A 24,859-nucleotide genomic window follows, 5' to 3' on the forward strand; every position below is an offset into this window, starting at 1 on the left:
TAGTAGGGTTTCTGGGCCACCGATGACGTGGTATCTTTACAACCACATGGAGTCCATGGGAAATGTAGGGACCAGATAGTTTCAAGGGGTGCATGGGATTCTGATGATAATTATTAGAAGGAGAGGTTTGGGTGTTAGGAAGCAGAGAACTGGAGGGGGAGCGATAAAAAAACTGGGCAGCTGGTACTGCACTAAGCACGGCACTTCACAAGGAGTCACTGGCTTCAAGCCAAACCATAAAGAGCTCCTGGCTGCTCTGGCGAGGAACATTTGCAACCTCTGGTTTGTTTTCAATGCCTTGCTGTAGGTTCCCTACAACATCATTGGATGGCTTGAGAAGAACAAAGACCCACTTAATGAAACCGTAGTAGGTATTTTCCAAAAATCATCCAACAAACTCCTGGCAAGCTTGTTTGAAAGCTACATTGGCGCTGACAGCGGTAAGCAGAAACAGCTCACATGGGTTTTCTTTGGTTTTTGGGATGTCTGCTCGGGAATGAATTTCAGAAACAAAGCAATTCTCTCAAATGCAATTGTCTCAATGTTAGATGAGGCAGTGACTAATTAGTTAGATGCACACAGCATCTGTAGGAGTTTGCCAGTAATAGCAAGGAGACCATTAAGTCAGTTAGTTTGAATGTGTAATATCTCTGAGCAATTTTGGCAAGGAAATCTGTGTGTTGTGAACACTCCAGTGGGAGTTTAGGCATGCAAGTGTTCAGATATGCAGCCAAGTGTCACACAAAAAATTGTGTACATAAAATGCCTCTGAACAAGAAGAGCTCTTCATTCCCATGCTATAATCCTCCTTTCTACCAACCCTGAAGTAAATAAGAAACACCAAGTTTAAGAAAGAGTTTTGGAATATTTTGTTGGATTAGTGGCAAGTAGATACTGAAGGTACAGGAACACCATTTCATATTGGCCAAAGTAGAAGACTTTGGCAATATGTCTTCCTTTTGTTTGCTGTTGGTTTTTTGTTTGACAAGACAAATATACATCCGAGGATGTATTTAATCTCTGTCTTTTACATGGAACTGTTTTATTTGTGAGAAGACAAGTAGTAAACATCCAGCAAATTGCTCTTAAGTAAATAACTAGCATTCCTTACAAAGATGTAGCTCTTATGTCCTGAAGTTGCAATCACTTATAGCCTGTTTTTTACTCACCTCATTTCAGTAGATGTTGTTGTCATGAATCATAAGACACTTCCTGAAGAAGCAAGCAGGCTGAAGGCTTCATAATGGAATGAGATGGACCTGAACATACATAACAAAAATCCTGCCACTAGCAAATCCTTGCAAATTACTAACTGCCTGTTTGCCTGTGGATATTCCTGTCTGTCAGAATACTACCTCGCTTTTCTTAGGTGTCAGGAGAAAGGAACAGCCTGTCCAGATTAGCCTTTTCCAGTCTCAGCAGTGTCGCTTTCTGAAGGGGGAAAGGCTGTGGATAATTCCATCAAGCACGTTGCACTCTCCATTTCTCCGTTTATGTTGACTATTGTTGACAGGTGACGGAATGCCAGACCTCCTGGGAATGGTCTAATGGTCCACTGTTTAGAAAGCTGCAGCAACTGCTGTACATTTTTGGGTCATGTTTGAAACTTGTGAAACTTTGTAAAGGGCTTGTCAGAATCCAGCATTCCTTGGGAGGATCTGAGTGATTTTGACTTCCAAGCTTTAAGCAAAATTCAGGGGATGCAAAGCTACTTTATCTAAAATTAAAAATAGTTATTTCCCTGTATTCTAGACAAATGTTACTTGCACAAGGTCAGTGTCTGCATAGCAGACATGTGAGAATCAGTGCCTATACAGTACAATGTACAGTATACATTTTCCTTAAGCATTATTTTTATTTAAGTTCTTCTTTTTCTACATCACCTCACCCTATGGAGCTTTCAACGAACTACAAATGACTTTTGTTAAAAGTTATTTTTCTGCCTTATTCATATTTATGGACTTTCTGCATAACAAGAATGCGGTATAGATCTGAAATGCAAATGCAATCCAGAAAGCTTGCAGTGGTCTTTGACAAAAATCCTAAATATGGACAGAGAGCTGCAAATTTGTGATGTATCACACATGATGTGCTCAATCAGAGCTATCAGGTCATTAGCTATGCCTTTCAGTCAAAGGGAGTAGCGCTATTAAAATGGTCTGCCTGTTTCCCACATCCTGCCCGCACCTCTTACTGAGATACAGATTGTTTTATGTTTCTTTGTTCCCCTTAGGTGACCAAGGTGGAGAAAAGAAACGCAAGAAAGGTGCTTCTTTTCAAACGGTGTCATCGTTGCACAAGGTTTGCTGATCTCTCCTCACCTGATGGTTTCAGTTAGGACAATGCTTTGAAGAAGAATGCTAAGGGTCGTAATGGGCAAGAAAAAAATGAAATTCAAATGCTGGAATTTGATTTGGAGATTGGGTTATTGATCTTGGCTAAGGGAATACACTGCTATTAAAATTTCGTTTGTCAGGAGCTGCTGCATTTGATCATCTTTGAGCAATCACGAGATTAAGTGGGTTTTTTATTTTGTTTGAGAAAGTATCACAAAATGTTGAGAACAACTTTTATCACCTATTTTGTAGATTACAGCTTCATGCCTGCCTTTGGAACAGGAACTGATTACAAGTAATTTGCTAATGCCTATCTTATTACTGCTTGGAATTGGATCCTAGGGTTAAAGCAGTCATGGTTGAACAAAGTGGCAGATAGTCTCTTCTTTCTTCAGTTATCCACTTCTACTGGGATTGGCATGTGCTCCTGGGGGAAGCTGCCACTAGGATCATGCCTGGGGAAAAATGGGGCCTGTGGTTTATCATTTTTACCATTTCTTATGGGTAACATTGAGGAAGTTCTAATGTAGGTAAACCTAAGACAGAAGAACACAGTGACTTCCCACTCGTCACGTCACTTTATCTTGTTTGGAGGTACTCTTCACGATCATCAGTGGGGAAGTGATGAGGCGAAAATGCAGCTGGTTTTACAGAAATGCTCCACAGGATGATACTACATCTTGCTTGCTGCTCATCTTGTTTTTGACATTTCTGGGCTTCCAAGTAAAACATATGTCTTCTTAATACTTTACCACAACTGAGTGGAATCCTATAATAAAGTTACTTAGGTTTATTTGAACATATTTCTCTGTAATAATTTTGGCAAGCTTACAACTTAGTTGGAGATTTTTTAGAAATATGACCTTAGTAAGCCTAACAAGCGACAAACCAAAGAGAGAAATAAGTGATTGAAATTCCACTAAACTGGTAAAGCTAATCATGTTTTTAATGTGTTTGTTCTAGGAAAATTTAAATAAGCTGATGACTAACCTAAAATCTACAGCCCCTCACTTTGTACGATGCATTATCCCCAATGAATCAAAAACTCCAGGTATGGAAAACACAACAGTCTTAGAATTTTAGTATATTTAACTCTGTCATTCTATTACTTACTTCTAAGTCACCAGATAGTACTTAAATACTGTCTGTGCTGTTCACCATATTCAATGGTGTTGCTCTTTCAGGAGATGACGTCTCACATTTTCCTATTTCCTCAGGGAAGTGAAGATGAAGCCCTATGGAGAAACTCAATTTAATTTAGCCTTGGTTTTGCCCTGCAGGTGAAATGGATGCATTCCTTGTCTTGCATCAGCTCCGCTGTAATGGTGTCCTGGAAGGCATCCGCATTTGCCGTAAGGGTTTCCCAAACAGGGTGCTTTATGCTGACTTCAAACAAAGGTAATGCAGAGCTATGCTGTCTCCTGTCCTAATCCATCACCCAAAATAGGCGAAACATGTCTTCTTATTTTTATTTGAGGTATTTTATTCCATTCAAGTTTATTTTCCATTCAGTTTGTTTGAACACAGAAGACAGAATTCTGCTCTTCCTTGTGTCTGTGTAGATGCAAAGTAGAAAATTACCCTGAGTGATTTTATTTTTTTTTCTTAAAGTTTTGGGGGAAGAGGGAAGAAAAACCAAAGGAGAATTAGGCCAATTTTACTCATTGCTCATCTGTTATTAACAGGTACCGCATTCTGAATCCAGGTGCGATCCCAGAGGACAAGTTTGTGGATAGCAGAAAAGCTGCTGAAAAACTGATGGCATCTTTAGATGTTGACCATACCCAATATCGTTTTGGACACACCAAGGTAACTAGAAAAGATCATCACTGCTTATGTAAAGAGAAAATCTAATATTTAATTTTCAGAATAGGACACTATGCACTTTCTGGTGGTGCCGATTAATGGAGACTTAATAATACAAGAAACCAGCAAAATAGCAGCACAGTGATAGTAGGTTTTAAGCTGTTCTTAAAGGAACATTATTTCTCTGGGTCAAGCTCCCACAAAGCTTTTATTACAGCAACACAAGTGGACACAGCAGCAGCTGATGCTCTATGCCCCTCAGTAAAACAGTAGCTTGTTTAATATAATATATGTACATTCAAACAGAGATGGACCACAAGATCAGCTGCAGCTTTTGAAATGAGGCCATGTGCAATTCTGACATGATCCCATTAGCAGGGATTTCTGGGAGTCAGAAGTTGTGGTTCAGCTGACCTACTTAAAACCCTGCCACAGCTGAAAGGCACTGTGGCAATACAGTAGTTTGGCCTATTCAAAACTGGGGAGATAAACCCCAGTTTTAAAACAACTCTGGAACTGTACGATGCAGTCCCCGATGCAAGTAGTATTTGGCCCTCCATACTTGTATAGTTTATAATGTGTCAACAAAAATACCATCCTGAACTATTTCGGTAAGGTCTGTGTAACTTTGCAATAAAATCCTTTGTCATGGTGAAATGACATCTGTGCATGTACCAGGTGTTCTTCAAGGCTGGTCTCCTGGGCCATCTAGAAGAGATGAGGGATGAGAGACTTGCAAAAATCTTGACGATGATCCAGGCAAGAGCACGCGGCAGACTGATGAGGATTGAGTTTCAGAAGATAGTGGAGCGCAGGTATGAAGGCACCCCCTTAAATCTTAGCAGACAATAGTAATTACCATTTAATTATAAGTTGAATAGAGCCATTAATTATGGTCCCTAAGGCTATAGATAACCCTAAATTAAAGGCTTAAAGTGGATGTATGATGAAAATAACTGTATAAAACAAAACTGTATATTAGTTGCCTGAAGCTCTGGTAAAAATCCGATTTGGAAATTTTTTGTGTCTCTGAAAATCTGGAGGAAGTTTCTTGTATCTCTTGGAATCTAGTACAAGTTCCTAAGATTGCTCAGAACAAAGCCATGAAACTGACTGAAACTGAAAAAAAAACCCCTCACTTTTTCAATTCAAGCTGAGGTTTAGGGAATTTTGTTTGTTTTCTCTTAAACCAGGGATGCTCTTCTTGTAATTCAGTGGAACATCCGTGCTTTTATGGCTGTCAAGAACTGGCCCTGGATGAAGCTTTTCTTTAAGATCAAACCTCTTCTGAAGACTGCAGAAACTGAAAAGGAGATGGCCAATATGAAGGAAGAATTCTTGAAACTGAAGGAGGCCCTGGAAAAATCTGAAGCCCGGAGAAAGGAACTTGAAGAAAAGCAAGTTTCTTTAGTTCAGGAAAAAAATGATCTGCTTCTCCAGCTCCAAGCTGTGAGTAGACACATAGATTCATATACTTATTAGATGTTCTTTGAAACTCAAGGTTTTACAGACCAGAGTATAAGTACAATTTAATTAAAATAAGCTGTTGATCTCATCAGAGTCTTGCCAAAAATTAGAGTGGATAGAAAATCTAATGTTTTAGCATATAACAAATGGTAAGAGGTTCTGTACAAAGGCACTGTCTGTGGCAGTAAGAAGTGGAAGTTGTCCCACATGCGACTGGTCATGTTACCATAGTCTCATCCTGCTTCATTAATTACTTGTCTTCTGAAATCAAGAATAGGATTTTCCTTACACTGCCCTGTAGCGTTGGATCAGGCTCTCTGACCACCTACATGATAGGGAAAAAGTGAAGAAGAAAAAAGGCCAGGCAGTCATTGCTGTCCTCTTTGTTGTGCCACACCAGGAGCAAGACACTCTGGCAGATGCTGAAGAACGATGCGACTTGTTGATTAAATCCAAGATTCAGCTGGAGGCCAAAGTCAAAGAACTGACGGAGCGGGTTGAGGATGAGGAAGAGATGAATTCTGAGCTGACTTCCAAGAAGAGAAAACTGGAAGATGAGTGCTCTGAGCTCAAGAAGGATATTGATGATCTTGAAATAACACTTGCAAAAGTAGAGAAAGAGAAGCATGCTACTGAAAACAAGGTGCGCTTAGAACTTCACCATGTGTTCAGAAGAGGTTGGGCATGGATTACCTTTATGACAAGTGCTACTGGTCTTCTGATGGTTTTACAGTGTTTTACACTGTTAGTAACACTGAAGAATCAGTATATACAGTTATTTGACCTTATAGGATAAAAATTGTTAACTCTGAGCCCAAGTTTCCCTTTTTCTGAAGTGAGTTTTGCTTCAATTCAGCTAAGAAATTATGTCTGGTTTTGGCATTTTTAAGTAAACAATTTTCTGCTGTAACCTAACCATGAATTCTTCCATCTCTCCTGCTTAGAGTCTGTAAATGTAAAGCTCATCTCCTGCTTCTCCCAGAAAGAATCAGAAACTGGAGTCCATCACCATGAGAGTGACTCTGAAAAAAATTTATTATATTTGAAATAATGTACTACACTCACAAAAAGAACTGGCACACATTGACTTCCTTGATGGCAATTTCAATCGAAAAGCCACAAGGTGCTGGGAGAGATCCTTTTTTCTTCCTTTGTTTTCCTGCTTACAGGTTCAGAACAGACAGTCACTTGACCCATGTCGTGATAATCCCTTCTTTCAAAATCTTACAAATACATCTTCCTTTCTCACACAGGTCAAAAATCTGACAGAAGAAATGGCAACACTTGATGAGAACATCAGCAAACTTACTAAGGAGAAGAAGTCCTTGCAGGAAGCTCATCAGCAAGTTCTAGATGACCTACAAGCAGAGGAGGACAAAGTCAACACACTGAGCAAAGCTAAAGTGAAATTGGAACAGCAAGTGGATGATGTAAGCTCTGCCTTCATGTTTCACCAGGCTTGTTTGTCCACCACTTAACAGATTTCATGAGAATGAGAGGTTGCAAAGCTTTGAAATGTATTCCTCTCATTTTAGAAATGTAGTCCTTGTACTGTCTGTAAAAAGTATAATTCCAGAAATACTATAAAATTTATCTGTGTGGTTCAGCCTTTGAAAGGATTGCAATAACCTGGGAAAATCCACCCAATTTGCATTTGCAGAGTAACTGGCATGAAGTCAAACAGAACTTTGCTACTAAGAGAACTGTACTTCTTGCACAACTGTAAAGCATGGACTAACCCTTTTGTTCTATTTCTTTAGTCCAAATGCCCACTGGCTGCTAGAAAACAAAAAATGTAAAATGGTGCTTGTGGGTAAAGTACTTCTGCTTCACAGCTTGCTAGAGCTCAGCACAGAACTGGGCACAGCATACATCTGAGTGCTGTAAACCATCTGTGTTCAATATATTTACTAAGTGACTTTGTTCCTAAAGCTTGAGGGATCACTTGAACAAGAGAAGAAAGTGAGGATGGATCTAGAAAGGGCAAAACGCAAACTGGAAGGGGATTTGAAGCTGACCCAAGAGAGTGTCATGGACTTGGAGAATGATAAGCTGCAGATGGAAGAAAAGCTGAAAAAGTAAGAAGCTGATAGTGCTGTACAAAATAAAGCAGCACAGTTACCATTCTTATTTCAGAGCCTTCGGGTGTATCATCCTGCTCTGATGGTGGCTGAAAGGAAATTCCTTTATGAGAGTGTGTAGCCAAGAAGGGAGGGAAAATAACCCTTACTTTTGCACAGTATACCTGAAACATTAGAATTTATTAAACTTTGCGGCATTAAAAAAAAAACATGACCAAACAGACAAAAACCCACAAAAAGTTATTAATGTTTTCATTGCTTAGAGAAGAAATCTGAAGGAACGCTCTAAAAAGTTGTTCATCCTAACTATCTGTGACAGTATTGTTGGAAGACATGGAAGACCTGACTCTTAAAGTATTTTTCCATTGAGTCTGAAAATAGTGTTACTTTTGTATGACACAGAGAGCCAGAAATATAATTGCACAAATGCATGCAGAGGCTTGGCTTGGAAACCGCTGCTCAGAGGAAAATGTGTTTTCATGCAAATTGCAATATATGAGGATTGTTTTCATTTTTAGATACGTTAGAAGTTTCATTGAACAACTGTTTAAACATTGCAAAAGCCTAACTTGAAGCTACAAGGCAAATTGTCACAGTAGGATTTTCCTTTCTATGGCAGGAAAGAATTTGAAATGAGCCAGCTGAATTCCAAGATAGAAGATGAACAAGCTATAGTGATGCAGCTGCAGAAGAAGATCAAGGAGCTTCAGGTCAGCTTGCTTTTTTTCTCATATATTGTAGGATAAGTTTCTCTTTGTGCCTCACTGAAAGGCCTTGCAGAAACTTTTCATGGCTACCTGCAGCTCCTCTTTGAGACAGAAAGTGGTACATCTCTGTACCACTTCCCATTTCCCTCAGGATGTGGTTCCTTCCCAGTACCAGGACATATGACCACAGAATGCTAGCAGTTTCAAGCAAAGCAGAATGTCTCTGGTGTTTTGCTTTAACCAAATAACGTTGTTCCAGACCATGGAGCTGAGGGTAGTTGCTGAGGAGGAGTTCAGCAGGGATAAGCATGGATTTGAAATTTAGAGAAAGGGTTTATATGCTCAGGAAACTTTTAACAGAAATGAAAAGGCCAAGGAAAGTCAGCACCATCCAAACAAAATGTTTGAAAATATCAGCTCTGCTTTTTTTTTAAATAAAGAATATTTGTATAACCTGGATGTAAAGTGCAGATTGGTCAAAAAACCTTTTAATAAAAAAGACTGCTCCCAATGAATATTCGCTATCCATGCAGTTCTTCACACTGCTGTATTTGAAATCCTATCTTAACACTCCTAAAGAGAAGTTACTTCAGTCACAGAGCTCTTAAAATGACAATTTATTGCTGCTACTCTTACTAGCGAGTCCTCACATATACTTCAGCTGAATGTCAAATACAGGAGTATAAGGTCAATGCACTGGACCTAAATGTCTTGAACTAGAACTTGTAGAGCAATGTACTGTGAGAAAGATATGACTCATCATCATTACTGTAGCTCAAGATCTGATTTACTGGCACAAATGGACAAGTCCTTTAGCTGCTGAGCTGCCAGTGTTGTAAAACGTGGGCTGGCAGAGGGTATAACAATTTGTGAGGTGCTCCATGGTCTTCTGATGGGAATCTCATGCAGGTGACCAAAAAGTGTTCATGTCTCTCTGGTAGGCTCGTATAGAAGAACTAGAAGAGGAGTTGGAAGCAGAAAGAGCTGCTCGAGCCAAGGTGGAAAAGCAGAGATCAGATTTGGCCCGAGAGCTGGAGGAATTAAGCGAGCGACTTGAGGAGGCTGGAGGAGCCACAGCTGCCCAGCTGGAGATGAACAAGAAACGTGAGGCGGAGTTCCTGAAGCTGCGGCGGGACCTCGAGGAGGCCACGCTGCACTACGAGGCCACGGCCGCCACCCTGAGGAAGAAGCACGCGGACAGTGTGGCCGAGATGGGGGAGCAGCTGGACAACCTGCAGCGGGTCAAGCAGAAACTGGAAAAGGAGAAAAGCGAGCTGAAGATGGAAGTGGATGATCTGTCATCCAACATGGAGCAGATGGTCAAGGGAAAAGTAAGGGTCCTGAGGCTTCCCAAAGCCCCCCAAAGCCATGGGTAGCTAAGGCTTGTCTTAAGGTTTCCCAGGACACCTGGTACAGCCAGAGCTGTCTAGAAGGTGGTGTCTTGCAATTGGAGGGTTCTTATGTGCACAGTGTCTCACTTCCCCAGCTGGTGGTAAAAAACCCTTCTTACCTGGAGATGGGACAGCAATTGGCCTGTCTAAAACACGTAGTGCATCCCCAGTCCCAGGCATACTGTTTATCCATGTATCTCAGAGCTTAAAAATGTGTCACTTAAATTAGGCTTCCCCAGGCTAGTGACAACTGGGGTGATGGCATCCAAGGCAGGAAATCTCTCACCCTAAGCAGAGTCCTTTCAGATCCTGACCTTGTTTCACAGTTTTGACTCATGTTAGCAAGGAGTGCAAAGCAAAGTCTTGCATGACCACGCTGTATATTTTCCCAGATGAACTGTGGATTTTGTTTCCTGAGTAGAAAATCTTGGTAGCTTTCAGAGCACTCTAAATAGACTTCCTTCAGTGCAAGTGAAGAAAAGAAATGTCAGTATTCGCAGAGTTAGAAAGCTGTCATCAAACCCAATTTATGATAAATGGCAATTAAAGCAGAATCAGTAGAGCAATTTTCATTGGAGGTGATTTTCCCATCTAGCAATTATGACGAGGCTATGCCTGAACTTCATAGGCATGTGACTGCTTTTGAAGTTTTATCAGAGTCTTTTTACACTGGCAGAATTCAATTTAGGGAAAACAAATGGGGAAGGTGGTCTGATGGGGAGTCCCCTGACGTGGGACCATACACAGGGGGCTATTCTTCCCTGCTCCACTGCTCTGGTATTTGTGTCTTTGCTATCTGCCATTTCTCTGAAAGATAAACATGCACACAGAAAAAAAGGATACATTTGGAAGGCTACAGCTTCCAAGTGTCTGCCAGGAGGCTACAGCTCTCTTTGTTTTTTCTCCTGACTCCCAATAGGCCAATGCAGAGAAACTCTGTCGCACTTATGAAGACCATCTGAATGAGACAAAAACGAAACTGGACGAAATGACTCGCCTCATGAATGACCTCACCACTCAGAAGACAAAACTCCAGAGTGAGAATGGTATGTGCATGTTTCCCAGGAATTTATCAGGGGTGCCTCAGCACCGCATCGGTGAGATGTGTTGTGCGACGGCATCTGCTCTGAAGATACCTGCATTAGGATTGCTGAATGGAGCAGTAGTTTTTGTGTCTTTTGACATTCCTATCTTTAATTTTTATATAACCTTGGTGGTGAGACCTTGCCTTGGGCTGGCTTTTGAAACAAACCTATACCCATATTCACTAGCATACTGTGATACCATCTCTTGAGCCAAAATGGATGTGCCAGCTAGGTAACCAGTTTCAGGAGCAAGGACAAGTACACCCATCCTTCAGTGCAAGAGGGATAAAGAAGGAGCTGGCATACTGTTGCTCTCTGTGTTGAACACCACCTTCCTCAATCTGACCTTGGGCATTTCACCCTAGAAGATGCTCATATGTGACCAAAAATACCACATAGCCTCTAAGTTCTTGCTACCTTTTTAGCCAGACCAGTATTATTTAATTTCTGCACCCTCATCAGATATAACTGCTCCATGTATTTTCAAAGAACTTGTTAGTTCTCTGTACTCCTTTAAGGTTGCAGTTTTCACCCTGCAGTAACACCCTTCTTGTGCTAAACTAAGTTTTTCTTATGTATCCCTTTGCTCTGCATGCTGGTTATTGTGAGGTTCTCAGGGTGCCTTGCAGCTCTCTGAAAAGAAGTCTGTGGAGAAACAATGTAAAGTAGTGAAAAAGAGTATAAACAAAGCAAGCTACAGCTGCATGTGAAAGTAAGCAGCAATCTAGTCTAATCCTGGAACTGAAGTAAAATTAACAAATCAAAGTATTGGCAGTACAAAAAAATTAAATTAAAAAACGACAAACCACAAAACCCATAAAAACAACCCCATAAATAAACAAACAAACAAAAAAGCCAAAAAACCCTAAGAAAAGTTATCCTGGGGAAGTGTCTGGTGGTTATAACATTGGAAGAAGCTTCACAAAAGGTCAGTCACAATCACTGTAAGTTCTTTTCCTCAGCAGAATTGGACAGGGACTTTGATTTTTTGACTGGGACTTTGTCATTTCATCATACTGATTTGTTTGTTTGTTTGTTGAATCTTGTGGCAGGTGAGTTTATTAGACAACTTGAAGAGAAGGAGTCACTGATAAGTCAGCTGTCCCGGGGGAAGACATCATTTACACAACAGATTGAAGAACTTAAGAGACAGCTAGAAGAGGAAACCAAGGTAATGCTTTGACTGTGCCCATTCATTGGAATGGAATGGGGAAAAATGTCTGTGTTCAGTTGAGGTCTGGATAAAAGCTGAAATGAGACATAGGAGCAACAGTGATTCCTGCCAATTGTACTGATATACTTTCCTGCCTTTGACTAAGGCAAGTGACAAGAGAAGAGTTTGGGAAAATCATCAGCATCTATAAATGTTAAATAAAACTTACCCAGTAAGATAGCCAAAGTCTCAGATCCTGCATCTTAAATGTTTGGATGTTTCTCCAAAGCTGTTAAATTATCTTCAGTCTTGATAGCTTCCTCCACATGTCACTAGTTAGGGATGACTTCAAACACTTCTTACCTCACTTGACCTAGACTGTCAAAGCCAGAGGCAAAAAGAAAAAAAGGCTTAAGCCTCCACTGGAACTTCTAGGGGCTGTTTGTTTGGGTTTTGCTGTAGGTAACCCTGCAATACTGTGACCTTTCTATCCCTGCAGTCCAAAAATGCCCTGGCTCATGCCCTGCAAGCAGCCAGGCACGACTGTGATCTCTTACGGGAGCAGTATGAGGAGGAGCAAGAAGCCAAGGCAGAGCTGCAGCGGGCTCTCTCTAAGGGAAATGCAGAAGTGGCACAGTGGAGAACAAAGTATGAGACTGATGCCATTCAGAGAACTGAGGAGCTGGAAGATGCCAAGTGAGTTATATGTGCCCTCATCTGGCAGGACTGTGCTTCCTAGGACTTGTTACGTGCTAAGAAACAGGGCAACCTGGTTGGAAAAGTCCCTCTGACTTATTGCTGTTATTTGTGGCTGTCCTTCTGTTCTTCATATTCCTTGGGCAGGTCAATGTTTCTGCTGAGTCCTTGTCTGTGGAGTGGTGGTTGTGGATACTGGAGTTCATTTGAGTACTAACAAAATTAGATAGCCCTACTTGGTTATCTTTCACACTCACTTGCTTTGCCCCAGCCCAGTGCTGTTTTCTTGGTCTTGACTTCCCTTCCTAACTGGGAGATGATGGGCTGCCCTGGGAAAGTAGGGCAGAAAGTCATGTTGGCTCACACTGTGCAGCTGCTCCCAGTTACCGGGCTCAGGTGTTACTGGGCAAGGTCTCTGAACATCTCCAGGATCTGCCTCCACATATCTCTGATCTTTAGGATCTTCTCCCACTTCCAGCATGTTTTCTCCATCTAGTATCTTCACAATCTTCTTTCTGGGTCATCCTGTCTTCCCAGGACTTCTTCTTGCCAGACCCCTGTTTTCCCAATCTAAATAGTCTATGAACAAAAGCCCAGGGCATGACTAGCCTCCTAATTGGTGGTTATCTCATATCTCTTAATTGGAGAAAAATGACACTGTCATTTAGACCAGGTCTTATGAAATATTTACAATGAGCCCATTCTGGTTACAGCTAGTAAGTAGCAAGCTGGTGTCTGTAAGTTCAAAAGTTCAGTTTCAAATATTCATACACAGGCACACATGCACAAAATTAATTGCCACATGTCAGCATTCATAATTTAAGCTGGGGTTTTATTCCATCATAGTCCCTTCTCTATAGAGGCTTGATTTCCCCCTCTCTTCCCCTTCCCCTTGCCTCACCTCCACGCCCCTCCCCATTTTCCCTTTCAAAACTGATTTATTGAGACACTGGTTTGTTGCCAGTGTTTCTGGATAACACGGCAGTGGTGACACTTGTTCATTTCACTGTGTCTTCCCACCTGGTAGGAAGAAGCTTGCTGCTCGACTGCAAGAAGCTGAGGAAGCAATTGAGGCAGCCAATGCCAAGTGCTCTTCTCTGGAAAAGACAAAGCACAGGCTGCAGAATGAGCTGGAAGACATGATGATTGACCTGGAGAAGGCCAACTCGGCAGCTGCCTCCCTGGACAAGAAGCAGCGTGGGTTTGACAAGATCATCAATGACTGGAAGCAGAAGTATGAAGAGTCACAGGCTGAGCTGGAGGCTTCCCAGAAGGAGGCCCGTGGCCTCAGCACTGAGCTCTTCAAGCTGAAGAATGCCTATGAGGAGACACTGGACCACCTGGAGACTTTGAAAAGGGAAAACAAGAACCTCCAAGGTAGGCTTCATTCAGGTCCTGCAGCCAGTGCACATCATCGGACAGCTGGAGGGATGCAGGTGCCCTGTAGCAGCTGTGGGGAAAGGTGTCCTGAGATGAGCTTTCTGATATCATTTAAGACACTGACTGATGCTGGCAATGAAGGTTTTGAACACAGAAACTGGTATGGCCAGAGAAGAGCAGGCTTCCCTTTGCTCCCCTGCCAATAAAGGTCACTGGTAGAGGAGCCATTCTCAGGGAAGGAACAAGAAAGACGACAGAGGTGCAGTGAATGAGGCCTAGACAACTCTCAAAGCAGAGCATGATGTTGCTAGCCTGAAGATCACAGATAAAATCTAAATCACTATAACCACTTCAAAATGTATTCACAAGAAAGGCTGTGCCTTCAAGTTGTTCAGGCAAAAAAAGTCGCTGCAAGTAAAAGTAAGGCAGGGCTTGTGTACAGACAAGCCCTTGAGGTAGCAGGTTGAGGCATGATTCCTGTATTCACACTCCATGAATTGCAGTATGTTCCAGACACTCTGTTTGCTAAATCCATCCATCGTCTTTTGTTACAGAGGAGATTTCTGATCTGACAAATCAGATTAGTGAAGGAAACAAGAGCCTCCATGAAATAGAAAAAATCAAGAAGCAGGTTGAACAAGAGAAGTCAGAAGTTCAGCTGGCTCTGGAAGAAGCAGAGGTAAGGAAAGAAGGCTCAAGGGAAGAGGGAAAGGTGTCTTTATCAGGATTTTCCGTCCTTTTCATCCTCTCAGCAACATAGCCAATGTGTTGATTTTTAGCACGTGCAATCTCTCTGCACCCAGCTCCTCCAGCCTGGCTAGCCAGTGTCTTCAAGACTGAGTCGTGACTTTTGGAGATGTGGGCTCTATGATTATCAGTGGAGGCCCTTTCTAAGGAGGTGCCTTGTAGCTTTCATTTTTTTATTAGAATCATAGAATCATCAAGGTTGGAACAGACCAGTCCAACTATCCACCCAGCACTACCACTGTAACCTTTAAACCACTGAACTATATCACCCAGTGCCAGATCCAGATGCCTCTTGAACAGTTCTAGGGATGGGAACTCCACCACCTCCCTGGGCAATCTATTCCAATGCCTGACCACCCTAACAATGAAAATTTTTTTTCTAATATCTAATCTGAATCTCCCCTGTCTCAGCATTAGGCCGTTTCCTCTTGTCCTCTCACTGCAGATGCAGTAGAAGAGACTGGCCACCACCTCACCACAACCTCATTTCAGGTAGTTGTAGAGAGAGATGAGGTGCCCCCTGAACCTCCTCTTCTTGAGACCAAACAAACCCAGCTCCCTCAGCTGCTCCTCACAAGACATGTTTTCTAGACCCTACACTAGCCTTGTTGCCCTTCTCTAGTTGTTTGGTTTCGTGTTTTGGGGTTTTTTTTCACTTTCAGGAAGCTCAGAAATCTTCTGCCCACTGCCTCAAAATTTAGTCCTTGCTCACTTTACTGTAGAATATTACAGTCTTTCGAAAAACACAAACTGCTGAAAATTATGGTCATATACTCTTTTATCAGATATTTCTGCCATCTAGTTTCCAACAGCAAATTCCTATTTATGAGAATAAGAAAACAAACCTCCTGATGACTTTCAATTTTATAAGGTCTCAGATACTGTGTTGGATACTGCAGCCTGCTTAAGAAGACGCAGTAGTCTCAGAAAGCAAATGAAAATGGGAGTTTGATAAAGACATTTGGCCTCACTGTGTTAATTTCTGCAGTGACAAGTATGCACATACCCAAGAGGGTTGCCTCATCCCAGTTTCCAGAAACAACAATATGGAACAAGCCAAATGGAAATACTTGTTATTCACTTAAAGGGCTCAGCTGACAGGTTTTCTCAAAAGTGAGGTGCATTTCAAAGCTAAGAAGGGGTGTAGGTGGTGCTGGCTAGAAACAACACAACGTATAGCGAGGGATTTTTAGTGAAGGCTGCATTTTTTTTAATTGCATCTAAATAATATCTGCTAAAATGAACATCATCCAGTGACAGGGATCCATTTAATAACTTAACTGCTGTGCAACTTGTTTTGTCTGTTACAGGATGCTTTATACATTGCAAAGATTTCACAGCCAAACAAACAAGTGTCATTATCAGAGCAGAGGGAAGAGCATGTCTTTTTTCCACAGCTCTGAGATGTGGAGAATGATTATGTACTCTGTCAAAAAACTTCCCTTGCTAGAAAGAATACATCAGTTCTTGAGGAATCTAAGGGGCACACTTTACTTTCCTGGACTCTGTGGAATGGCTTCCTAAATCTCTGTGATATTAGAAAGTAACAAAAGTAAAGTGGTGACGTATCTTATTTTAATTGTGGAAGAGATGGTTTAATGCAGTTTTTCTCCCTCCCTTGTGAATTTGGGTCCCTGGCAGTCACTGCTGGTGACACAGAACTTCTGTGTGTTGTTCCCATTAATATGTTGTGGCTCCTTGGCATGAAGTGTGCATTTGATTGACTTGTAGCTGTTGCATGCTGGCCAGAGATTAGCAGGGATTTTGTACAGCTCTGTTTTCAGAACCTCCATTCTGTTTCCATCATCTCAAGGGAAGCACAGCTAAGCTTGTGCAGTTCCACCCTCAGAGAGCACTTCCAAAAAATACGATGTTCTGTTCTGTGCTTTCATTCTCTGTTCAATCAACAAGGAGACAGAATGACACTGAGCCTGATTTATGCAAGACCTGAAAGTCAGAGGCCTTGCTATTTCTGTGTGGGCCGTTGTCTGCTTAATTCTTCACTTCCATATATGAGAGAAATGTAGCAATAAAGACGTAGGAACAAAATTCTCCTATTTCACAGACAATTCATTTTAATTTGAAAGAATGACAGAGTATTTTTGCATTTTGTCATACATAGGTGATACCTATTATTTCTTCCTTTGAAGTCATATTGCCTAATAAGATTATATAATTAGGAGGCTTCCAACACTTTGTGATTTGGAGAGATTTCTTTGAGCTGGAGGATGGATGTGTGGAGCCCCTCACCTTCCTAAAAATAATCTTGTTTTAGCTTGTTCCTATCCCTTACAAGCCTGTGAATTTCTGGAGGGTGTCTTTACAGAGGTGCAGAGCAGGGAACAGCTGTTGATGTCAAAGCCATGCAGGCAGGGCCAAAGGTGTTTTCGTTTGGGGATTTTCTTGTGAGCTGTGGACTGTTTGACAATTTGTCCTCTGAGGAGCTTGCTGCTCGATTTTCCAACTGTCAGGTTGCATTAGAAGGCAAGTAAATGTGTTGTTTTGCCATGTAAGCTAGTCAAGAGAGAGAGAGGGAAGGAGGAAGTAGTGCTATTGGAAACAGGAAGAGATGCGTGAAGGAATCATCTTTGTGCAGCTGTTTGTGATTTGAAAAAAAAAAAAAAGTAATTCTTGGCTTGCAAGCTCTTGATGCTTTCTATTTCAGGGAGCTTTGGAGCATGAAGAAAGCAAGACCCTTCGTTTTCAACTTGAACTTTCTCAGCTTAAAGCAGAGTTTGAAAGGAAACTTACAGAAAAGGAGGAAGAAATGGAAAACATAAGGTACCGTGCTGGAAGCAGCATGTTTTTTAAGGGGAAAGTCTCAAAAGACCAGAACAATGCTCAAGACCCAAGCCAGTCAAATGCACCACAGGTAGTTATGCCAGAACAAGCAGATACTGTCTGTACCAGAAACCAAGACAGCTCTGACTTTTTGCCAAAAGGTAATCCTATCACAATGCCATTTCTTAGTTCAAATATTCCTGTCAGATCAGCCTCTGTCAGAGTACAGTTAAACCCATCAAAGTATCACACGGCAGCTGTAACAAAACTGAGTGACTCAACCAAATTCCCAGCAGATCAAGGGCCACTAAGTTCGTATGTTTACAGTATGGAAACAGGTAGATCTAGAGTGCTGCCATCTCCTAATCCTGTAGGATGGCTGACTCCCAAGGGGAACCCCAGGCAAAATCAGCAGTACTTACCTCAGTGGTGCTCAAAGCTATGTTATCTAAAGGCATTTAGTTAATTTATGCAACTACAGCTACACTGATCGTGGGAGGATGTGAGGAGGTTGCTGTTATGTGTACACCATTTGGGTAAGCAGCGAGAACTGCAGAGGTGCAGAAAGCATGAATATAACAGGAGAAGAGCTTGTAGGTGAGTGGGATCAACAGGAAAAATGGAAAGCAATTAGATGAGAGGAGGATGACGGTTTTTGTCTCTTCCCTCCTACCCAGCACAAATTCACTGAAGGGTTACACTCTTAAAAGGAGGCCACACTGGGCCAGATTTTCAGCAACGTGCAGTCATTCAGAAAACTTTGGCCTTGAATTAGACAATGTTGCAATGCTATTTACCCAAGAATCATGTCATTGTTTATTGGTAGACTAAAGGGTAAGAAAGGGAAAGTCCAAGGCCCATCCAGGCCAGTGTTGCTTCACACCCAAGAATATTTTTGCCCTTTAATCTTCTGATATCCTGCACATGTCTGGATTGCAGAGACCTAGGGATAAGCTAACCAGTGCTTTCTGCTTCAGCTTCATTATGAATGTTCAGCAGACAGGCTGTGTTGTTTCCTGGGAATCTAGGGCACAGTTCAGTATCTTGCTGAAGCAATAAGGCCCTCAAGGTTTTCCTTGTTGACTCGATGATTTCTCAGAACTCCCACACTTCTAGCAAAACTTGGCCAGCAGTGAGATAAATGTTTCTGTGTGAGTTGTATTCTGTGCTTTGAGTTACTTTCTGGTTGTAAGAGAGCAAAACTGTCATGGTAGGACTTGTCTGTTACAGAGTCAAGAAAATTAAGCCCCTGTTGTATCCGTTTTGTCTTTAAATTGACACTAAGCTGCCTTTCACAGGGGGCAAGGCTATTAATTGGGTGGGTTTAATCTTCTAAATTTAGATGTCCATAACAGGATTTCTATTCCTGAATTATTCCCCTTAACCATTGGCATAAGAAAGGTTTTTTTCAACATCTGTTTTAAGACCCAATAACTTGTAGCTTATACATGCCATTTACTATAAAGAGCACCTAGAGTAATTAGCTTAGAACATAGCAGCCTACCTTCAGTTTGATTAATACCCTGCACTAACATCTGCTTAAAAAGGTTGAGATGTAAATTATTCAGTAAATATCTTAGGAAGTGACTGCTAGGCTTGAAGTGCTTCTTATTAGGTTCAAATCCATTCTTGCTTGTGTTTACCAGAAGTCTGAGAGCGCTCTTGGATCCAGTACTGACAAAGGAAATGCAGAAGAAGGATGTTACCTGTGCTTACTGATCAGGAGTTAGCTGAGGGTGTGAAGCACACCAGCCAGTTAGACAGCAATGAGGAACTAGAAACTATGTATTTTATGTATGTGTGCTACATGTGGCATTCAGAAATATATTGTGTCTGGAAATGAGACACTTTCAGAGAGCACAGTACTGTTGCATGGAGTTCTACGTTCCTGTGCAGAGAGGAAAACTATTCCATTCATCCTTCATGTCCTTTTCAGGAGAAACCAGCAACGTGCCATAGATTCACTGCAGTCCACCCTGGATTCAGAAGCCCGCAGCAGAAATGAGGCCATCCGGCTCAAGAAGAAGATGGAGGGGGACCTCAACGAGATGGAAATCCAGCTCAGCCATGCTAACAGGCACGCTGCTGAGGCAACCAAGTCAGCACGTGGCTTGCAGACACAAATAAAGGTACCTGGGGAACTGCCGGTCCCAAGCGCCCAACAGTAGTCACGGGCTGGGTTTCATCAGCACAGACCAAAACAGCAGTGGTGATGGTAATTAAGAGGGAAGCTACTCCCAACAGTGTAAAGGGAATTAGTGATCACATCTGGTATCAGAGAATACAGAAATGTGGATTTCTTCTCAGACTTGCACACAAGCTGGATGCGATCCAGTCATAAAACCCCTGCTGGCTGCAGTCTCCTGCAGGGGCAGAAAGCTACAGCACGAGAAACTGAAAACCTGTGATTTTCTTGTGAGCTTGCAAGTCTTTTAAAAGTAGAGAGCAAGTGAGTTGGCTGGAGTACAGGGAGTGTGTGTATATTCAGCTTTGTTGTTTGCATCAATATTTGTAATAGCAAAAAAAAAAAAAAGAAAGCAGCACTTTGCTGAGGCACCTCTTCTGTTATTGCCTCTCCCGTGCCTAAGCAGCTAATTCTGCCTCTGGCAGAACCACCAGCTATGACAGATTTGAGCACACAGATTTTTCCCCCATTGCACCGTGTACCACAAAAGCTATTCAGCTTACAGTGTGGAAATACATAAAATAAATATAATAAATAAAAAAAGCACTGAAATTCTTGAGGTGGGCCCCATTTAACCTCTGCAATCTGAGATCCTCCTTTGTAAGCACAGTGGCTTGAAATGGAGTTATACTGATAAAAAACCAAACACCTGCTTTGTTTTAGGAGCTCCAGGTGCAACTGGATGATTCAGGACACGTGAATGAAGATCTGAAGGAGCAGCTGGCAGTCTCTGACAGGAGGAACAATCTTCTCCAGTCAGAGCTGGATGAGCTGAGGGCTTTGCTGGACCAGACTGAACGGGCAAGGAAGCTGGCAGAGCACGAGCTGCTGGAAGCCACTGAACGTGTGAACCTGCTTCACAGTCAGGTTGGCTTTTTCTGTGCCTTCTCCCTCACTGCCTTCTCTGTTAAGCACTGACACTGTTTGTCCATGGCCATCACAAATCAAGAGAGAAAATGAGGGACAGTTCAGTCTCACGGTAGATATGCCACCTCACTCCCTTCCAGTTAGCTGGGATTGATGATTCATCCAACTGCTTTAAACAGCTTCCAGGAAAAGTGATGATGGAAAATAACAAGAGTAAATTTTATTTCTTTCATTCTTCCATGCTGTAAAGCCAGTTTCCTGCTTTAGTTAAGCCATTTCTGGGATGGTGAGGCATTTCTTCGGAGAAGCAAAGCTGGTGCTGTGTTTGTGCAGGGCACTGATGTTGTAACCCTGTGATGTAACCACAGGGGCTGGGCTCTAACAATAGGTGGATTGAGCAGGGCAGGAAACCACCCGCAGCAAAGCTCACTCTGTGCCTTGCAGGTCTCCTTTGGGCCTTGTCGAGGTGGACACTGCAGTTTTTAAGGTGCCACGGAGGGGCATGTCCCGACTCAACAGCATTTTTGCTTCTCTTCACAAATAACAGTCACAAAGAAATCAAAATGTGCTACAGGCTGGTGATGTTTTGCAGTGTTTCCTCCAGCCTACTGGTGGCATTGAGATTCTGTTTTGGTCACCTTATTGGCTGATTAATGATCATTAATTTACCAGAATGAACTGCCTTATTCATTCTGAATCAAAAGCTGAATATTTAAAGCTCTGAGAGTAAATTTTAATATTTCCTCAGTCTGAAGCTACATTTGCTAGTCAGGCTAGCCTTTACCATGTACCTGGGTCTCCCTTCCCAAATATTGCTCTGTGTAATCCAGGAGTTGCAAAAATCAGTAAGCCTTGGTGTGCTATAGTATTTAGAGGAGTTGTCTCTAATCATCAGTTTCCCTCCTTTTCCACTGTTCCTCTGGGGAAAACTTAATAAAAAGAACACAAGCCTGATCAATCAAAAGAAGAAGCTGGAGGGTGACATTTCCCAGATGCAGAATGAAGTGGAAGAATCAGTCCAGGAGTGCCGGAATGCAGAAGAAAAAGCCAAGAAAGCAATCACAGATGTAAGTAGGCTGGTTCCTTGCTCACCTCTTCTCATACCGCAATGTCCGAGGACAGCCAAGAAAGTATTTCCAGGTCACCATTTCTATGCTTGTTACAGAGCTCATAAATGCAAAGTGTTCCACAGTTATCTGGAGGTTACTGATGAAACTACAAAATAAAGCAGGCTAGATGTAAAAGAGAGGACAGATTTTTTTTTTTCTGATGTTTAGGGTTTGGGTTTGGTTGTTTTCTCGGGGTTTTGTTTTCCCAAGAATGCATTTCCACTGGTCCTCAAAGTCTCAGATCATGTCACCTTTTTATCAAGCAAGTCATTCACCTGGATATCTTAAACCAGCACAGACTGAAGTAGCGCTAACTGATCTCCTGGTATACACAGAATATGATGTGAGAAACAAACTTACTGAATTGGAGAAACACGAGGCCTAAGATCCCAGGAGGAGAGATGGAATGTATTCTTCTAGGGAAGAAAGGTGTTTGGGCAGGTATGGTTTCATTTTCCACAGACCCGGAGAAATCCACATCTGCATAGTTGAGATGATGTTTCACATCATACTGGCAAAGAAAATGAAAGCTAAAACTGGACCTTTCTGTGAGTTATGTGTCTGGAGTGCCTGGACAAAGCTATTCCTGTACCATGGTCTTTACTGTTCTCGGCTGACAGCTCTATTACTGCCTGCCACAGAGAAGATGCTGATTCTCCCTGATGCAGCTCCAGCCTGGATTACAATGACTGCTGTCTTTTGGTGACAGCTCAGTGATGGGTATAAAATCTGTAAATGGCTCTTGGTGGCAGGTACAAACATCAAAGCAGGAATGAGCTAATTTGGCACCCTTTTTACCTGTCTTACAGAAAGACCAGGGACTATGTAAGATGTTGATACCAAGCTTTCTATCCCAGCACAGACTGTGGAAGTTGCTCTGCTCTTACAACTGCCCAGGCAGCTCTCACCTGTGACTAGGCAGAGAAATTTGTCTGCCAGTTGTCTTAGGCTACTACCTTTCAAGAGCTTCAAACACCTAGATTAGATTTTGAATAATTTCTGTATAAAATGTCTCTAGTGAGTGTCACAGGCTTACTTGTAGGCATTATAAATGAGAACAGGATATAGCACAGATAATAAAACTTAAAAAAAAAAAAAAAGGAAAAAGGGAGGGGTGGAATCTTAAATCAAAGCTTTAGAATAGGGAGGGAATAAAGGCCTCCAAGGTTTTTCTGTTCTTCTGTTTTCTCTGTCCATGTGAGACATACACACAGAAGGTATTATCTGGAGCTTTGGGTACAGTGAATGATCCAAATAGGAGACAATTCAAGGTTGATCTTCCACCTTCTATTTTGAAATATAATCCAACAGCATAAGAGGGCTGCTGTAAAATGTGGTTATTTTTCAGGCAGCAATGATGGCTGAGGAGCTTAAAAAGGAGCAGGATACTAGTGCTCACTTAGAGAGAATGAAGAAGAACATGGAGCAAACCATTAAAGACCTCCAGAAGAGACTGGATGAAGCAGAACAAATAGCTCTGAAAGGTGGCAAGAAGCAGATCCAGAAACTGGAATCCAGGGTAAGTTTGGGATGCAACTTCAGACCACTGTCGCCTTCTTACAGAATTGGCACTAGGTAGGTAGCCTAGGGCTAGCCTGCTAAGTTTATAGAGGCCAAGAAGGGATAGTATGAATGCTTTCCTCTGTTTCACAAAATGCAGGTGAGCAGTGCTTCCTCTTCATCATCCAGCTATGAGCTATTGACCAGCAGATGACCAAAGCCCTTGATTAAAAAAAAAATAAATTAAAAGCCAGAGCATCTAAAATCAGCAAAAGCCTCTCTAATACTTGCTTTGTTAAATTTTTCTGGCCTTCGCATATGTCTGTACCTCAGACTGCTGGTGCAGCTTAAATACATTTAAGAAAAAGCAAAATGGAAAGGTGACATTTTGATCTCTTCTTGAAATTTGACTCTATGGGGATGCCTAGAAAATAAGCATTTCTTGAACTGTGAGCCAAATTATCTGCTGCTTTAAATATATGTAGCATAATGGCAAGGGTTTTTCCTCTTTTGCAGGTTCGTGAGCTGGAGAATGAACTTGAGACTGAACTCCGTCGCAATTCAGATGCCCAGAAAGGAGCCCGCAAGTTTGAGAGACGCATAAAAGAGCTGACTTACCAGGTATGTTGGGGACTGTGGTAACCACTAGGTCCCTGGAAAGAAAAATGTCTTAAATAGCCTCAGTGTTCCAGTGAAGGATGGCATTACCCAGAGCTTTCTGATTACAACAAAGCTTTAGGCATAGGAGAAATATCTCCCTAGGGCTACCGTCAGAGAAGCATAGAATGGTTGGGGTTTGGAAGGGGCCTTAAAGATCATCTCATTCCAACCTCCCCATCACAAGCAGGGACACTTTCCACTACACCAGGCTGCTCAGGCTCCATGCAGCCTGGCCTTAAACACTACTTCCAGGGATGGGGCATCCACAGCTTCTCTGGGCATCCTGTTCCAGTAATCATCATCTCCTCTTGCCTGATTTGTTGTAACTAGGGTTAGAAAGTCTCTGCCGCTGGGAATTTGGAGAGTTTTAGTACAGCATTAATATGGAGCAGGCTTCGATGACTATTTACAATGCAAGGGAAGAAAGAGCCCAGCTGTCTCTCAGCTGTGCCACTGTTGCCAAAGGGAGCCAGAAGGACTCTGCTGACTAATGCACCACTCAGTGTAGGGTTGCTCAGTCCCAGAACCTTGTCACCTATTGCTGAGCAGCAAGGCCTAGTCTTGAGCCTCCTGCGGGTTTGCTAACAGCTGCTGTTTCGAAAAAGGCCTGCAGCACAGAGCACTGATCCTTTTGTTTCCAAAAGCATTCTTAAGAAGATAAACCCATCCATCTGCTTTAGATTATTTAGACTCCTACTTGGTTTTTTTTGACTTTTGTACGCAGAAGCTGAAGGTTGTTTTCTTAGAATACAGTGAGCCAGCAGAATTAGCTGGTCCTTCTGCTTATCGAGTGTGACAGCTGAAACCTGGCTCCTTTTGCCAGAAATGCCTCCAAACCAGACTTCAAATTATGCAAATTACAGTTTTAGACTATTCCGTAAATCTGTTTCACTATATCACAGCACGCT

General features: G+C 42.1%; 1 protein-coding gene across 2 annotated transcripts in view; it reads left to right on the forward strand.

The window, feature by feature from the left end:
- Positions 1-24,859, forward strand: part of MYH15 (myosin heavy chain 15) — a 45,491-nt gene that overhangs the window by 17,579 nt on the left and 3,053 nt on the right. The window contains exons 17-40 of one of the 2 annotated variants that reach the window (XM_064644147.1): positions 308-444; positions 1,529-1,542; positions 2,243-2,301; positions 3,300-3,387; positions 3,617-3,734; positions 4,022-4,145; positions 4,821-4,957; positions 5,336-5,591; positions 6,010-6,252; positions 6,863-7,039; positions 7,542-7,687; positions 8,310-8,400; positions 9,339-9,728; positions 10,708-10,834; positions 11,926-12,044; positions 12,526-12,722; positions 13,750-14,099; positions 14,657-14,781; positions 17,515-17,630; positions 19,567-19,759; positions 20,479-20,682; positions 21,624-21,749; positions 23,140-23,310; positions 23,808-23,912. In XM_064644147.1, coding sequence (XP_064500217.1) covers positions 308-444; positions 1,529-1,542; positions 2,243-2,301; positions 3,300-3,387; positions 3,617-3,734; positions 4,022-4,145; positions 4,821-4,957; positions 5,336-5,591; positions 6,010-6,252; positions 6,863-7,039; positions 7,542-7,687; positions 8,310-8,400; positions 9,339-9,728; positions 10,708-10,834; positions 11,926-12,044; positions 12,526-12,722; positions 13,750-14,099; positions 14,657-14,781; positions 17,515-17,630; positions 19,567-19,759; positions 20,479-20,682; positions 21,624-21,749; positions 23,140-23,310; positions 23,808-23,912 — 3,813 coding nt within the window. Of the gene's footprint in view, positions 1-307; positions 445-1,528; positions 1,543-2,233; positions 2,302-3,299; positions 3,388-3,616; positions 3,735-4,021; positions 4,146-4,820; positions 4,958-5,335; positions 5,592-6,009; positions 6,253-6,862; positions 7,040-7,541; positions 7,688-8,309; positions 8,401-9,338; positions 9,729-10,707; positions 10,835-11,925; positions 12,045-12,525; positions 12,723-13,749; positions 14,100-14,656; positions 14,782-17,514; positions 17,631-19,566; positions 19,760-20,478; positions 20,683-21,623; positions 21,750-23,139; positions 23,311-23,807; positions 23,913-24,859 lie in introns of both variants that reach the window. The other variant, XM_064644146.1, reaches the window with a different exon arrangement.

This window comes from Pseudopipra pipra, chromosome 2, assembly GCF_036250125.1.
Source record: "Pseudopipra pipra isolate bDixPip1 chromosome 2, bDixPip1.hap1, whole genome shotgun sequence".
Taxonomy (NCBI): domain Eukaryota; kingdom Metazoa; phylum Chordata; class Aves; order Passeriformes; family Pipridae; genus Pseudopipra; species Pseudopipra pipra.